At 38.1% G+C, this 18,200-nt stretch overlaps 1 protein-coding gene across 1 annotated transcript in view; it reads left to right on the top strand.

The window, feature by feature from the left end:
* The window catches only part of VPS4B (vacuolar protein sorting 4 homolog B), a 31,874-nt gene extending 18,802 nt beyond the window's left edge, over positions 1-13,072 (top strand). The window contains exons 5-11 of the mRNA XM_003995236.6: positions 294-413; positions 3,541-3,697; positions 4,134-4,282; positions 4,774-4,855; positions 6,895-7,114; positions 9,963-10,103; positions 11,561-13,072. Of these exons, the coding sequence (XP_003995285.1) occupies positions 294-413; positions 3,541-3,697; positions 4,134-4,282; positions 4,774-4,855; positions 6,895-7,114; positions 9,963-10,103; positions 11,561-11,662 (971 nt within the window). The 3' untranslated portion in view covers positions 11,663-13,072. The remainder of the gene's footprint in view (positions 1-293; positions 414-3,540; positions 3,698-4,133; positions 4,283-4,773; positions 4,856-6,894; positions 7,115-9,962; positions 10,104-11,560) is intronic.
* The last annotated feature ends 5,128 nt before the right edge of the window (positions 13,073-18,200 follow it).

Here is an 18,200-nt window from a genome sequence, read left to right as displayed (position 1 = left end):
TCTTAAGTAGTTTGGGCAGATAGTGTTATTTTCATTTTACAGTGAGGAAGAGGAAATAGAAAAGCTAAGTGACCTCCCCGAGGTGATCTAGTCGCCCACCCCAGCTTCCAGACTCCTGTTGACTCCGCCCTAATAACTACTTCCTTGTCACACGAGTTCTAAAAGGTTCTTAATAGATAAAACTTTTCCAGACAATTTTATAACATGTTTCTTGAACGTCATTATTTCGTGTTGTATTCTACATTTGATAGAATAGTCTTCCTTAATTTAAAGGTGACATAATGTTTTTGTAGGTGCCATTGTTATAGAGCGACCAAACGTGAAATGGAGCGATGTTGCTGGTCTTGAAGGAGCCAAAGAGGCACTGAAAGAGGCTGTGATATTGCCTATTAAATTTCCTCATCTTTTTACAGGTGAGATGAATGTTAAATATTTTTTTGGTCATTGTTTAAAAAGTCATTGATGGTTGAAGTAGAGTGTTGTGAATTTTTGTCACCGTATTATAAGGTAACAGCTTACATCAGTTCTGTTATGAGGTGGCGATACACCTTTACACAAAGGTATTTATTTCATACACATATTTGTAATATGTACATATATAGATATATAGCCACACAATGTAAATGTCAACCAGTAGGGTGATCACCGACATGCAGTGGAGTGCTGTGTGCTCACTAAAATATAGGGCACATTTACAGATCTACATTATTAACATGAAGGCATGCCCACGTGTATGATAAAGGTCAAATCCCACGTTATAAACGTGTGTGGTATGTCTCTGTATTTGTTAAATAAATGTGTGTGCTGGGAAGTAAAAGTAGACCGACCAAAATGTTAAGGCTATGCCTGGGTGATAAGATTAGGGGTGATTTTTACTTCTTTGAACTTTCATCTGAAGTTTTTGCAATGGCCATGCACTAGTTTTATGAGAGTTCTTCCATTTCTTGAAAAGAGGAATAGGAATTATTTACCATTTTCAGATGAAGTACCTACCTCTAGGGACAGCTGCTTCTCACTGTGACAGAATATTGCTAAGCCAGCCGTCTGGGTGTCGTTGAAGTTACAGCTCCAGCAGTAGGCGATTTGTGCTGCACCTTTCCTTCATTTCGTCCTGTGTGTGACCGAGAGCCTGCCTGTGTTTGTGCTGTGGCTGTACCCACAGTGTCACAGTGAAACGGGGCTTCCCTTTTAGAAACAAGCTGGTTTATGTAGAGAGCGGATCTGTGATGTTGGCCTCAAGCTGAACACTTCCAGAAGGTACTGTCGTATAGAGAAGTGATGAGCAGAGAACCCATGGGCCCCCAGTGGTCCACCTAGCAAGGTATGACTTACAACCTAACTTTAGAAATAGGAAATTAACAGTGTCAAAGTGACATCGTGGGGGCGCCTGGGTGACTCAGTCTGTTAAGTGTCAGACTTCGGCTCAGGTCATGATCTCACGGTTTGTGGGTTTGAGCCCCGCGGCGGGCTCTGTGCTGACAGCTCGGAGCCTGGAGCCTGCTTCGGATTCTGTGTCTCCCCCTCTCGCACTCTGTCTCTCTCTCTCAAAAATAAACATTAAAAAAAAATTTTTTTTAATTAAAAGTTGACATCATGATTCTATAAAGGCACAAAAGTATGGTTGAGATCATTTTATGTTACTTACATCACTGTTTTGCCAACACGTCATTTATGTATCTTCTTTATGATTGTTTCCATATATGTGTACCATTATTATTTTTTTTTAATTTTTCTTTAAATCACTCATTTGTAGAGCAAATTTGTATAGCCTAAATATACAGAGACCAGCAGGAACCTGTAAGTGTTCAGCTTCCTAAGTTATCAGAAAGTAAGTATATCTATGTAATCATCATCACACAGATCAAGAAATAATACCAATAACCCAGAAGTCTCCCTCTGCCAAATCTTTCCTCTGCAAAGGTAATCACTCTCTTGACTCCTCTAACACCGTAGATTGTTTTGTCTGTATTTGAACTTTTAAGTCATCTTATTTTTATGTACTAACTTCATTTAAAAATTTTTTTTTTAACATTTATTCACCTTTGAGAGAGAGAGAGACAGAACATGAATGGGGAAGGGTCACAGAGAGAGGGAGACGCAGAATCCGAAGCAGGTTCCAGGCCCCGAGCTGTCAGCACAGAGCTTGACATGGGGCTCGAACCCATGAACCGTGAGATCATGACCTGAGCCAAAGTCTGCAACGTAACTGACTGAGCCACCCAGGCGCCCCTGTATTAACTTCATTTTAAAAGATTGCTTTGTGCCTGCTATAAATGGAAAAAAATTAATAATTTTCTAATACTTAAAAATTATTTAAATACAAAGTATTTGTGTGCTGCATAGAAAGCACTTCATATGCCACTAATTATATGTGCCACATTTAAGGGAACACTGACTTACAATTGTAGACGTTTAAAATAGGAAGATAGAATTCAAGTCAAAGATGAGGCTTATGTAACAATTCTCAGATTTGCCATTAGTAATCTGCATGTCATTCTTTTATTTTTATTCTTTTTTTATTTTCTTAAGTTTGTATATTTATTTTGAGAGACAGAGTGCATGCAAGCAGGTGAGGGTCAGAGAGAGAGGGAGAGAGAGTCCCCAGCAGGCTCCACATACAGAGCCAGACACAGAGCTGGACCTCATGAACCGTGAGATCATGACCTGAGCAGAAATCAAGTCTCCACAATGCCTAACCCACTGAGCCACCCGAGGCGCCCCACGTGTCATTCTCCTATGGATATCATGTACCCATCCAGTTTGCACCTAGAAGTTTTTTAAGTGTATAGTTAATATTTTTTTGCCAGGTGTAACTCAGCCTATTTTATTTTAGGCAGTGTTATGATTTCTCATTAGGAAAATTGAAATACAGAGTTGATTTGCTCACTTGTTATATTTTGGCAAAACGAGGATTTCAGGTAGAGTCTGCTTATCGTTACCCAACCACTTGAACAAGAAAACAAGAATAGGCTCTCTGTAATAGTAACCTTTGCCTCCTTGTGGAATCAGGAACTGAATAGAACTTTGCGAGGGATCACCCAAACTGTATTAGTTTCATTCCTCCAAGCGTCAAATATTTAAAAGAAAATGTTTCCAGCTGCCCTTGCCCTATGGATATAGTTTGTCCTACAGTGTTCTGGTATTAAGGATCATACACAGTAGACCATCAGGTAGTACGTTTTAGCTGAACGAGTCTGCCTTTACTAGATTGCAAGACCCTCTTGTATTCACAGTTCTCCGTCTGTACGTTGTGATTTCAGTGCATAGTGGTTGAATGAATGAGTGAGCAAGCAGTTGAGCTTCCTATTAGAAGGATTATATATCTATGTAAACCCATTGGACAAAGTGGTCTCTAGAAAAAGCAAATACAGTATTTCTAAGACATACTTACCTTCGATTGATTTATTTAAAAAAAAAAAATTATTCTGTTAGCTGCAGAGTGAAAACTTCTCCACAGTATTCTTCAGTATGGGTGATGTCTCTAGTAACTGAAATTAACAGTCTTAGGTTCTCATGTTATTTTTCTCATGCGAATTTTAGGCAAGAGAACACCGTGGAGGGGAATTCTGTTATTTGGCCCACCGGGAACAGGAAAGTCCTATTTAGCCAAAGCTGTGGCAACAGAAGCAAACAACTCAACGTTTTTTTCAATATCTTCCTCTGACCTTGTCTCTAAGTGGCTAGGAGAGAGTGAAAAGTAAGTAGTAAGTTGTTGTTTTGGGTTGTTTTTTTTTTTTTTGGTTTTTTGGTTTTTTTGGCTTTTTAGTTTTTCTTTGCCAGGTAGTCACTATATCAGTATATAAAGGAAGAGGCTTCCTACATCATGAATAGACATTCAGAGAAGTGTCTGAATATGAAATAAGTATTCATTTCGCTGTCAGATCAGTCCCTAGTTTGACATTTATTTCATAGGGAAAAGATAGCATATGTATAGTTATATATAGCATAGTTTAGTAAATCGTAAAGTGAATCATCCAGTTGTAGTATTCTTATTTTCTAGACCAAAACATAGTTGGACCTTTTAATCTGTAGAGTTCTTATAATACTGTATATGTGTTGTTTTTTTTTTTTTCATTAAGTCCTTTGTCATTTACTATTCTTTTAAGAAGCTGAAAGCTTTTACTTATTTTTAGGCTAGTTAAGAACTTATTTCAGCTTGCCAGAGAGAGTAAACCTTCCATCATCTTCATCGATGAAATTGATTCTCTGTGTGGCTCAAGAAGCGAAAACGAAAGTGAAGCTGCCCGTAGAATTAAGACGGAGTTCTTAGTTCAAATGCAAGGTAGGCCGACTGGCTTTTCACATAGTTTCTGTTATTGTATCACCATTATCATCACAATAATGAAACAGTGAAATTCAAGCTGAATTTCTTCATTTTGGCGGACCACGTGTTTGATTATGCCAAGCTTCATTCCGGTCGTCCTCCATGGTGTAATCATCTTGCAGTACTCTGGCAGAAACAGGAAGATTTGCATATTCACTTACATCATACCAGGAACAGTATCAGCAAAAGGAATTTGTAGACTTCAAATGAAATCTTTCAAGAAATATTTTGAAAAGAATATTAATAGTATTTGCCCACAGTCTAGCAGATTTGATTCTTGGGAATATTTGCATTGTATTTTAATAATGTGATATTTGATTTTTCAAAGAGACTCTCTCAAGATGGGGCACTATAACATTAAAACCCCACATTCTTAACAGAACGTATAGGCAATGTTTAAAGAACGCTAAAACGAAAAATTATTTAAAATATTACTTATTTTGGTGCAGGCGTTGGTGTAGACAATGATGGAATTTTGGTTCTGGGAGCTACAAATATCCCCTGGGTTCTGGATTCTGCCATTAGAAGAAGGTATGAAAATATAGTAAAGATCTTATTTCTAACTACAGATGTAACAAGTCCGTAGCAATTCCCTTTTTGTCTAGTGAAGAGGCATTCTGAAAACTTTTCAGAATTTTTTTTTTTAATTTTTTTTCACGCTTATTTATTTTTGAGACAGAGAGAGACAGAGCATGAACCGGGGAGAGTCAGAGAGAGAGAGGGAGACACAGAATCTGAAACAGGCTCCAGGCTCTGAGCTGTCAGCACAGAGCCCAATGCGGGGCTCAAACTCACGAACTGCGAGATCGTGACCTGAGCCGAAGTCGGACGCTTAACCGACTGAGCCACCCAGGCGCCCCTAGAATTTTTTTGATGTGCCTTAATCCTGCTGACCCCCAGTGTCGGAGGAAGAGAGGCAGGCATTTGTTTGTTTGCTATATTAAAGTTACAAGATACCCACTTACGAATCTTTCACATTGGAACATATATTACCTAATGCTTAACTTGTAATTCAGACTATGCTTAGTGGGCACTGATGCTTCTAAAATTTACAAATATAGCTTGATATTTCAATGGAAAACTTTCACATAAAATTTTAGCAAAATGACAGTTACATAGGTTAAAGTATGATAGATAACCAAGATATATTTTCATTAAAAATTTTACATTTATGGGGCACCTGGGTGGTTTTAGTTGGTTGAGTGTCCGACTTCGGCTCAGGTCATGAGCTCGTGGTGTGTGGGTTCTCAAGCCCTGTGTCAGGCTCTGTGCTGACAGCTCAGAGCCTGGAGCCGGTTTTGGATTCTGTGTCTCCCTCTCTCTCTCTGCCCCTCCCCTGCTCATGCTCTGTCTCTCTCTCAAAAATAAACAAACATTAAAAAGGAAGTAATTAAAAGAAATTTGTCTATAATTTTTAAGTTGCATACGAAACTTGAGCTACAGGGAAGGTGTATAGTCTTATTACTTTTATGTATGTATGTATGTATGTATGTATGTATGTATGTATGTATGTTTATTGAGTGACAGAGAGAGACAGAGCATGAGCATGGGAGGGGCACAGAGAGGAGGAGACGTAGAATCCGAAGCAGGCTCCAGGCTCAGCTGTCAGCACAGAGCCCGACGCGGGGCTCGAACTCACAAACCACAAGATCATGACCTGAGCCGAAGTTGGACGCTTAACCGACTGAGCCACCCGGGTGCCCCTAGTCTCGTTAGTTTTCACACACATAGTTCCCTATTTCAGTCACTGAATTTTGCATGGTAAAAATTAGCATCAGTTCCTGCCGCTTTTACCCCATTCACTTGATGCTTTGCCAAGATGCTAGGTTACTGTCCAGTATCAAGAGAGGAAATCTGCCCGTTACTTTTGCAAACTTGTCTAGTTCTAAACTCCTGTCTGTAGATAATGGAAACTTAAACTTCTTACTGCCACAGAGTTACCTAAAGGGAAAACAATCTTCACAGCCACTTAAATTGGCCTTTGTTACTTCCTATCTCCAAATGCTGTCTAAGAAGGCAAGCAAAATTATTCTTAATAAAACAGTGTTTATGAGATAGCATAACTATTTATTCTGAATGTACTTATTATGATAAAGTGGACATTTTGTGTCGACATATGCTTATTATGTAAGATTTTGAGTAATTTTACTGTTTTGGATTTGGAGAATTATTTTGTCCTCTCTTATTTCATATGATGAACCATAATCCCTTGATCAGGAGTTCAGAATATAAATCTACGGGAGCTAATCTTGTGAGACATACCAGGTTGTGACCTCTAGACATACAAAGACTATGGCCAAAATAACCCAAAAATCATGTGAGAAAGATTAAGTCGCTCCAAACTGGTTCTCTCACTATGTTGGTTTTACTTGTTAGTTGTTAACATGTTCTGGATATTTTCCCACTGTTTAACCAAAATATATATCTTTAACTCTGACACATAGAAATCAACCAGCTTAGCTTTGTATAAATGAGACCATCTGAGTATCTTGTTTCTTCTTGAAAAATCTGAATTTTCAACTGAAATTAAATATATGTAATAATATTCTTGGTATAATTTTTCTTTCAAGATTCGAGAAACGAATTTATATTCCGTTGCCTGAGGCCCATGCCCGAGCAGCAATGTTTAAATTGCACTTGGGGACCACTCAGAACAGTCTAACGGAAACAGACTTCCGAGAACTTGGGAAGAAAACCGATGGTTATTCGGGAGCAGACATAAGTATCATTGTGCGTGATGCGCTCATGCAGCCTGTTAGAAAAGTACAGTCAGCTACTCATTTTAAAAAGGTAAGGAGCTTTGATCCACCCTTTCATAGGTTTTTAAAGTCAGGCCATCATTAATTTGTCTTCAGAGAATTTCAGGAAGGTTTCAGTTCTGTAAACTAAAGTGCGTTTATAGAATAGACATTTCCATTTCATTGCAAATAAGTTCTCCCACAAAGTTTATTAATAGCCTTAAAGTATTTTAAAATGTTACGTGCAATGATTTTTTTAAGTACTTATTATTTTGATGTAAGTATAAAAACTTTTAAGTATATAGTTACCTATGATGTAACTAGAAGGAATATCTTTGAGCAGAACCTGGTGCATTTACACTTCATTAACAAAAACGGCCGCCTGGGTGGCTGTCAGTTGAGTGTTCAACTCTTGACTTCTGCTCAGGCTGGGTCCCAGGGGTCGTGGCATCCAGCCCTGCGATGGGCTCTGCGCTGAGTGTGGAGCCTGCTTGAGATTCATTCTCTCGCTCTCGCTCTCTCTCCCCCCCTTCTCTCTCCTCCTCTCTCCCTCCCTCTCTCCCTTCTCCTCTCCCTCCCCTTTCCCCCACTCCTCTCCCTTTCTCCCCCCACTGTGCTCTCTGTCTCGTAAAAAAAAAAAAAAAAAAAAGGTAAAAATAATAATGGCTGATACTAAATATTCCCATGCCTGGCACTGTGTTCTATTCTTTATCTTACTGTTGCATTTGGTCCTCACAAAAACTCTGCAGGAGGTGCCTTTCGCCACCTGTTGATCATTAATCTGAGGCGTAGATGTTAACATGATAAAACTGGGGCTTGGACGCTGACCCGGTTTGCTGGGGTACAACTGGAGGGGTGCAGAGGTATGATTTTTCTCTAGGTCACGTGTACTTTGGAATGTGAAGCCTTGCTTCCCATACACCATTCTGTCTGCATGAATGAGTTGAGCATGTAGTGTTTTGTCAAACGACCATGGTCTTGGGACGTCCATTGTAAGTAACAGTGGAGTAGGTAATATGGACTAACCCTGTTCCTAAGGGCTGCAGTGTCCAGTGTTACTCATGAACATTGATGTGAGAATCCTGAAAAACTATTAGTAAACCTAATCCAGCAATCTATGACAAGACTACTATATCATGAGTAAGTTACATACGTATGTCTGTTAACCCCACAATAAAATAAGATTTTAAGGAAAGGATGAACCTGAATTAAAACCTGAATTTAAAGCCCGAGTCCACAGTTTGCTTGTCACATCTCCTTGAGCACATTTTGTTACCCGTTTCGAGCTCATTTGTATCTTCTCCAAAGTAGAGATGACAACACTGCCTCGAAGTGCTCTGTGCGAGAGGAATGAAGCAGCTCTCGTGAAGCATCTCTGTCCTGGTACCTGAGCAGCCCAGGAAACGGCTCTTTCCACTTCTTCAGCCATTTCATTACTGAGGGAAATACAGGAGGCTCAGGGTCAAGTTTAGTCTCAGCCACTGTTATTTTCTTTTAAATTCTCTTTGCCATTTAGAAACTATAGATTTTTAGGAATCCAGTCCTTTCTTATCCAGAAGTTTTCATTCAGTTCTCCGTATTACTACCGGAACAGGCTACACGACCCGGAAGCCAGGTCCTTACTAGGAGGACAAAGGCAAAGCAGCCAAATCAGGGTTAACACCAGGCCTTCTCGCATCACCAGCTATGGTAGAGCTCTCAGTGGCTCCATGCTTTACTCCCATTTTGAAGGATGATTATTTCAATCAAAAACAAGATTGCCTGTTTATTTTGTCAAATGTCTAAAGTACTGGTAAGTCAGGAAGCACCACAGTCAAAAACAAAAATCCTGGGGCGCCTGGGTGGCTCAGTCGGTTGAGCATCCGACTTCGGCTCAGATCATGATCTCACAGTCTGTGAGTTCGAGCCCCACATCGGGCTCTGGGCTGATGGCTCAGAGCCTGGAGCCTGCTTCCGATTCTGTGTCTCCCTCTCTCTCTGCCCCTTCCTCACTCATGCTCTGTCTCTCTCTGTCTCAAAAATAAATAAAAACATTGAGAAAAAAAAAATTCAAAACAAAACAAAAATCCCTTGTGCTCTCTTTGGCACCACGTTTCCTACAAACAAAAATCCCCACAGCTGAGAGGCTTGTGGGGAAAGACAGACAATAAAATAGACATAAGAAGTGAAGCTAGAATGTTTATTTTTCTGCACCTACCCTAATCCTGGGATAATACTTAAGACTGATCATCAAATAAATATTAAATGTGAAAGCAGCTCCCAACTGGTATAGATTTGTTGCCACCTAAAAAATACTTGCGTGTGACTCTGTCACAAAGGTTCTCTCTCTGGGTGTTATTAAAATTTTATTTTAAATTAGTTATGAATCACAAAATAGCACTGAAATTATACTTAGCATTTCTTTTTGTGCTTATATTTAAAGAAGAAATTTTTGTTAAAAAAGACAAAGATTCGGTGATTTCACACTAATAAATCTAAATATCACAAACTTTCTCAGCTTTAGAAAATAGAGAAACTTAGGAGAATTATTGAGGATTACTTTTTTTTGGTCTCAAGAGCATTTAATAAGCATTAGAGAAGAAAAGAGAACTCTTAATCACAGGTAACTTTTTTTTTTTTTTTTAAATTTTAATTCATTTTCTCCTTGTGATCATGTAAGTAATTTATGGTAGGAAATTTCAGACTATAGGAAAGCATCAAGAAAAAAATTAAAACTAAGCAAAACCTATCCCATCACCCAAAGACAGCTAGCTACATTTTGTTGTATATTCTATTTATTTGTGGAAGTCAACATTTTAACAAAGTATAGAATGGTACATTTTCACATTTCCTGATAATGGCCTAAACCTTAATTTTGTTAACTTGTTCAAGTAAATATTTCAGATTACTATTTATTCCAGGTTCGCGGACCTTCACGAGCTGATCCTAACAAAATAGTAGATGATCTGCTAACACCGTGTTCTCCAGGTGACCCTGGTGCCATTGAAATGACATGGATGGACGTCCCTGGGGATAAACTTCTGGAGCCAGTTGTTTGCATGGTTTGACATTTTGTTTGCTTTTAACAAAAAACTTAAAACATAATTTGTAATTTGTGAGACAAAGATAAACATTTTACGTAAAATTAGCTAGGAAATTGTTAGTGTGTGTAATACTAACTATTCAGTTAAAAAGTTGTAAAGATAATTAAACTTAAAATGTAACAAATAATTATCTTTAAAATATTTTCTTGGGCTTTAAGGAAAATTTAATTTTAAGTGAAAAAGCTATTTTTCAAAAACAGGCTTCTAAGTTTATAGGTCTTACAGCTGGGATACGATCACCAAAAGACTTATCTATAAATTATTGTCAAGACTTAATATAAAGTGGAATTATTGAAAATTTCTTTTCTGGGGATGCTAAGATTTTGTAAAATATCTGGAAACCCTAATGCATGTATCATAGTATTCGTGATGGTATTTTTGTTTTACTTCTTCAGGCTTCGGAGAAAGTTTAAATATTATAGTGCTTGAAAAAAAAATCCTGAAACCAAGTTTTTATGATAAAAAATTAAATTTCTGTAGTTTATATTGGAGGAATTAAAATAATTTGTAAGACTGTTATTTTATAACGTATAGGAAGCTTACTGTGATGGAAAAGCTACATTTACTGTTTTTATGTTTTCTTATTGGTGAATGTTCAGTTTTTTTTAAATCTTCTACTTCAGTTACGTATTTGCAAAGAGCTTTGTGTCAGAATTAACAGTAACTTCCAGAAAAAAATCTTATTTACATGGTATATACTCTATATCTATAGATGTACATGTACCTCTATAAGCACATAAGTATGTCTATAGATATATTTATGTGTTAACCATACTGCTTCTCTGAAAAGTTATTCAGTTGTTGCAGTCCTTGCTATATTATTTTTTAAAGATTTTGTTCTTTAGATCATTTTTCATATAAGAGACATAGCCTAGAACTTAATTTTTAATGAATCCCTGATATTAGCCTATTTTCTTACCATTTGATCATAATTTTGACTAATAGCTAAAAAAATTCTGATAGTTGGTTTTAATTAAATGGTATTGTGTTTCACATAAGTGTAAGTGAATGATTTCTGTAAGTGAATGATTATGTTCCTTTTGAATTGCACTTGGTGAACTCTCTTGTTTAAGAAAGAAAAACAGGTAAGACTAGGAAAGAGATCAGGGACATATTCTGGAGGGCCTTATTCTGGAGAGTCTCAGGCTTAACAGGATTGTACTTCTGATGGGTAGTGGGGAGCCATTGAAAGTTGTGGTCAGAACAAGGCAACCAGTTGAAAGCTGCTGTGCAAAAGAAAAACATGATCAAAGATTTTCTCTAGAAGAATAAGAGAGTTTGTTGTGAATAACTTATGGCGCACTGCAAATACTTAGATTTAACCTTAGATGGAAAGTCAGTAGTAATAATGATGACACAATGGTTTTTAGTTGATTAAACCTATTACTAACACCTCCCTTCTTTTTCCCTGACAGTCGGATATGTTACGGTCACTGTCTAACACAAAGCCCACAGTCAATGAACATGACTTGTTGAAATTGAAGAAGTTTACAGAAGATTTTGGCCAAGAAGGCTAAACCAAAGATAACAAGGAGGACGTTTACCATGTGTGTTCTTTCCTTCGTAGGTACTTTTGCCTTTCTTAATGGCATTCAGATTGTTTCCAGTAAAACTCTTTTACCACAGGAAAATACAGATCTCACTCCAGAGTCCCTTTAATTTTATATGTACCTTTGCTCCATTACCAGTTAAATGCTCCTGTTAACAAAAATGATAAAATAATGGATTATAAGGAGATCGGTGATATATGAATGGCAAAAAATAGGAATTGCCCAGTTAAGAAGAGGATTAAAATTGATTGAGATACCAATATTTAGGATGGGTGGTCTTTACAAAGAGCATGTATTCTCTCTCTCTCTCTCTCTCTCTCTCTCTCTCTCTCTCTCTCTCTCTCTTTTTTTTTTTTTTTACCAGAATGTAATAGGCTTATTTTATATTTTGAAAAAAAAATTCTTAAGCATCATTTGCTTCAATGTAAAATTTATTTACTTTATTAAATGATAGAATCTTTATTCTCAGGGATGGGCAATACTAGCAAAGAGCACTGTGATTGGGCTTGAAAGATTTTGAATTGTGTTCTAGCCGGGTCTCATTAAGTTTTGATAGGCTGATATTTTTCTTTGTGTAGATTTCAGTAATTTCTTTAAAAACAATGGGCTTCTATATTTAATTAAATAATACCTTTCACTGTGCAGTCTCAAAAGAAAGACTTTCTAAATTAGGCATTGTCTTTATCTTGAAGAAGAAAATTGTCTATTTCAGTGTCTTTTTGTAGCAAGATTGACCAAAACAGATGGCAAATAAATACATACTTTTTAAATAACTCTGTCATGAAATGCTATAATGGGAACCTTTGCTAAAAGGAATGGCCTCCCTTTGAATTGTGGCAAGTTTCTTGTGGGGGTGTGTGTGTGTACATATATATATAATTTTTTTTTTTTAATATAGGCTACCAAGGGTTTTATCTTTTACCTTTTAAGTTCAGGGAATAGTTTGTCTTGGCCACACATATGTTATCAGTATAATGCTTGTGAAGCTTTAGAAATGAACTAATGTCTCATTAAATAATAAAATATAAACATGATACGTTATTTTAATATCTTCAAATAAATAATCTGAGGGTGTATGTTAGACACTTTAGCATCAACACTAAGTTGTGCCTTGTGCATTTGCATTGACTATATATGCAAAAGGATTATTACATTAGCTGGAATGAGATAGGTTCCTTAATTACTGTAAAGTTCTACCTTGCAAATGCTATAGAGTAACTCGCATTTTAAAGTATATTTGCACATTTTACATATAATGCTTTCTGGTTGCCTTTGGGTTTTCTGTACAGATTGTTTTTGTTGATACTAAATGGAAATCATAGGCCTGAAATAAGCTGTTCTTATGTGAAGTAAATTGACATAACCTACTATTGGCTATATTCTGTGTATGCTTCTTTATTTTGGGATCTCCTGTATGGAAGAAAATAGTATCTGAATGGATTACGTACAAAGAAATCATTAGAAATTATTAAGTAAGAATGTATCCCTGAAAACTCCATTCTTCAGCAACTTTTATGTGAGGGTTTGGAATTAATTTGGCAGAGTAACGTAATTCTTTGTGGCTGCCTTGTAAGATCATTTATATTCTTTATCAGCCTTGGAATTATATAGTGTTGCTATTAATTATATTAGGAGAATTCACATAACTATGTTATTATAATTAATAGTTGAAATCAAAATTTTTTGTAAATCTAGAATTTGTTTTGAGGAAGTATTTTAAATAATTTGATAAAATACATGACCCAATGGTATAGAAGTATAGTGTTGATGACAAATGGGTACTTTATCACACTTGATTCCCACATGGGCTTTGAGAACTATATCTCAGTACCCATATCACTTCTGGTCATAGCTCCATTTTCCGCATTGCATCTTCTACATTTTTAACATTTCTGGTTCTAAACCTATTTCTGGAGTCAAGTAATTTTAGACTTATTCTAGAATGGTAGCACATAGGCCATTTCCCCTGAGTTCCTTGTGGACAGATTACTCAGGCTGTGTCTGAACCTTGACCATTATGAAATTTTGGGTAGATGGTTTCTGAGGCTACTTGAGTACCTCTATGAGCCACACCCTAGATGTTAAAGAACATTCTTTTTCGCAGCCTGAAAATTACAGGGGTCTTAGTAAAAAGAGTTTCAGTAGAAAAGTCACTTTTGAGTTCACTGTCATCTACATGCAGAAAAACAATGAGTATGTATATTTGATTATTAATATGAAGTCCCATTTACCTACTGGCATGGTTGAGAAATTGAGACACAGCTCCTTAACCTTGTAGCCATAAATGTTGCTCGACGCTGTTGCAAATGAAGCGACAGTGAATGCCCAGCATGGACACCGAATTTATCTCAACTTTATGAGCTCTCTTAGATGTCACGTCATTTCCTACCTCTGTACCTTCTTTATGTCAATTTTGTTCCTCGCACATAGAGTCCTTTCTTCTTTGCTGGTCCAAATCCCATTATCTCTATTAAGACCTAGCTCATGACGTGTATAATCTCTTGAAGGAGCGTTCCTAAACTCTCCCCATCCTACCTTTGGATTCCGTTAGTAATAAATTGCTACTCCTATCTTAAAATCTTTATCTAAATTGCAAGCACATTCTGTTAATCTTGTTTAGATCATTTACACTGTAAGCTCTTCAAAGCAATATTACATTTTCTCCTGCGGCTGGCACAGTGTGTGACCTCTCTTATTAGGTACTTGCTGAAGGCTCGAGAAATCAGGGCGTCAAGTCCTTATCTACTTCCTGGATTATCTGTGAGACTTTTTATAAAATAGAGAATTTGAAGTGACTTTGTTCTTGCTGGTCTAGTGAAATGATAAATTTCAGTCTTGGTTACCAGGGACTGAAGGCCGAGCTACGCCAGCGCTGGCTCGTGTCAGCTTACGAGGACCAGTGCACATGTCTCCCCACCTGGGAGGTCCGGGAGCTTGAAATCTGCCGTGGCAAGAGGTGTCACACCACAGAGGTCAAGTTTCCATTCACGTGACGCCACACAAAACACAGCGTGTCCGTAATTTAAACGGAAAAACTAATTTATTGCATTTGTAAAAACAAAATACAGAAGTTCCATGTGTAGAGTCCTAAAAAGCATGTGATAAAATCCAGTACCCATGTATGATTTGTTTTAAAAACGTCACACACTAGGAACAGAAGGGAGCTTCTTCGTTTAACAAAGGGCATCTACCAAGAAGAAAAAAGTGCTATAATAGGCACCATACTTAATTGTGAATTTTTGAAAACTTTACCCCCCAGAGATCAGGAAAAAGATACTGGAGCCTGCTATCACCACTTCTTTTCAACTTTGGACAGGAGAGTCTAAGTTTAGGGGTTAAAAACAAAGAAACAAAATTGTCCTTTGCAGGGGACATCGTATATGTAGCACATCCAAATTAATATAAACTCCGAATTTGAATTTAACAAGATGATAGGATGCAGAGTTAATAAAATCATGGTATTTATCTGAGCAACAATCAGGAACTGAAGTTAGGAAAATAGTACCAATTGTAATAGCATCAGAAAGCACCCACTGCCTCAAAATAAATCTGAAAGATGTGCAGACCTTCCCATAGAAAGCTAGGACACATTACAAACGGAAGCTCAAGAATTAACTACCTGAGTCAGTGGAGAGATGGGTCCTGTTCGTGACTTGGAAGCCTGTGACCAAAATATCAGTTCTAACCCAGTTGATACTAGACTTTAGTTAATCCCAAATCTGGATCTGGGTGATATGTAGATCTGTCTGTGTTATCTACGTATATATTATCTATCTCTCTAAAAAATAGATCCTTGATGAATTCATTGATGATTTAAAAATTTTGTAGTTTGAACCCATTTTTATAACAGTATATTTCTCCTAGCTGTATCTGTCCATATAAACATTCATCCAGATATCTGTACGTTCACAGAGAAACATAACAAATTATTTTCACCTTGTGTTCGTTATCTTATCTGTGGGTAGTGAGATTTTGGTTGATTTTTAAAATTTTCTCTACCTCTTTCATCTCCTATTTTCAGATGTCACCTTTTCAGTGAGGCAGTCCCTGCTCATCCTGTTGAAACTTGCAGTCCCTCCTGACGTTCCTTATACCCATTCCCTGCCTTTATTTTCCTCTGTAGCACTTACCATGTATGTAATATATTGTATAGTGTACTGTTTTCCTTATTTGTAATTTCTCCTACTAACATGTATGTTCTGTGAGAGCTGGGATTTTGTCTTTTTTTTTTTTTTTTTTTTTTCCTTTGCTGTATTTCAATATCTGGAACAGTGCCTGGTGCCTGGTGGGTGCTCAATAAATATTTATTGAGTGCATGAATCTTTGGATTTTTTTCTAAGTTTTACTACTTTACAGTGTTTATAATTTTTGCCCCCCCCCCCCCCATTTTCACCTTTAAAAAAATTAAGAATGAAAATGGATACATCAAGAAATTAACAGTGGCTAAATTTGGGTGGTAGAAATATGGATACTTGTTAGTTTTTTTCTTTGTTTTCATTTTTATTTAAATTTCCCAGGGCACCTAGGTGGCTCAGTCAAGAGTCCAACTTGATTTCAGCTCAGGTCATGATCTCCAGGTTCCTGAGAATCAGGTGCTGCTTGGGGCTTTACGCTGACAGCACGGAGCCTACTTGGGATTCTCTCTTTCTCTCTCTCTCTCCTCTCTCTCCCTCAAAATAAATAAACATTTAAAAAAGAGGAGTTTGGGGCACCTGGATGGCTCAGTTGGTTAAGCTTCCGACTTCGGCTCAGGTCATGGTCTCACGGTCTGTGAGTTCGAGCCCCGCGTCGGGCTCTATGCTGACAGCTCAGAGCCTGGAGCCTGCTTCAGATTCTTTGTCTCCCTCTCTCTCTGACCCTCCCCTGTTCATGCTTTGTCTCTCTCTGTCTCAAAAATAAATAAAACATTAAAAAATTAAAAAAAAATAAAAATAAGAGAAGTTTTAGTTTCCCAAAATAAGTACAAGTTTTTAATTAAGAGTTACAGTGGGGGGGGGGGGGTGCCTTGATGGCTCGCTTGGTTAAGAGCCTAGAGCCTGCTTCGGATTCTGTGTCTCCCTCTCTCTCTGCCCCTTCCCCCGCTCGTGCACTGTCTTTCTCAAAAAATAAACTTAAAAAAACCAACAACAAGGTACCGTTAGGCTGACACCTGATCACAGGCATTTGTCTCCCCCTTGGGAACTCTATGAAACAACAGAACAGGTTTTAAGAGAGAGAGAGAAAGAGAGAAACAGGACAACATACTCCTCAAACAAATGTACTTTGGAGGAGTGCTGTTCATCCAAACTGCCTTCCTGGTTTTGGGAATGCCCCTGGCCGCCTGCTGCAGAAACCACAGTGGGGACATCCTGTTTTTCTTCATCGTCTGGCAGGCATCACAGGGGCACCTGACTAGCCTTGGTTAACCAGGTGCCATCTAGGTCCATCCATCTGGAGCACCACAAAGATGGCAGGACGTTAAAAGGACTGTAGAAGCATCAATATCATCCAACCCAATGGGAACCTGGTACCTGTGGTGAAACAGCTAATTACCTTACGGTTGCATGGAAGAAGTCCCCAGTGAGGACAAGACATTGGGGAACCACTTCATAGCTGCTGTAGAACAGAATGAAGGCATGAGAACTCGAAGGACTGCTAGTTGAGGTCAAGGCCAGGAGAGCAGCCCAAGGATCTTCTGGGACTAGGACTACAAACATATCCTGCATCCACAGTACTAAAATAATCAAGTGAAACTTAATAGCTGATCCTGCAGGTTACCAAGTGATACCAGTTGAATTCAGATTCAACAAGTTGGGGTTTGGGGTTTGGGGTTGGTAGTGGGGGGAGGTTATGTGAAGGTAAGGAAATTGGGGAGGGCAAGAGGGTGCACAGTATTGGGATATGTATATTTAGAAGGATGTGGGGGCTTCTGAGTCTCAGGAAATACTTGGGCATTGCGTGTGGGGATGGGGATTTTGGTGATCAGCCAAGAAAAGGAGAACCTAGTTTCAGATCAAATCTATTGATGTGAGTTCAGTCACAGACTGAATTTACTGTTTCGGTTTGAGCTGCTGGGAGCGGTTTTAATTGTTTGCTTGGCCGCTTGAAGAAACAATTCAACAATCGACTCACTTGGAACTCCATTAATATGTAATGTAAAAGGAAGAACCCAACATCTTTAGGAGATAGAAATGCTGGTGTGGATTTCCCATGTGAGAACCATTCACAAGGCCTCACTGTTCCCAGAGAAGGTCAATAACCCAGTCCCTTAACCAAACCTTTGCTGGGTGAAAGGATGCTTTCCAAAGTGTTTTGCTGGCTTTTTGATGTCATCGGAGCTGGAATGATCCGATCCTTCGGTTGCAGAAGCCAAGTAGTGGCAGTTAACCATTACAAGCCAAGTGGGCTTAGCTCATTATGCAGGAGAGCTAGCCTGATCATCGGAATGGTCTTTGCCACGGAGATCGTAAACAATAGTTCAGTGATGGTGGGGCCTTAAACCCAAAGTAAGTGAAGGTGCTACTTC

The sequence above is a fragment of the Felis catus genome, chromosome D3 (genome assembly GCF_018350175.1).
Source record: "Felis catus isolate Fca126 chromosome D3, F.catus_Fca126_mat1.0, whole genome shotgun sequence".
Lineage (NCBI taxonomy): Eukaryota > Metazoa > Chordata > Mammalia > Carnivora > Felidae > Felis > Felis catus.
This window is presented reverse-complemented; position numbering and strand designations above follow the sequence as displayed.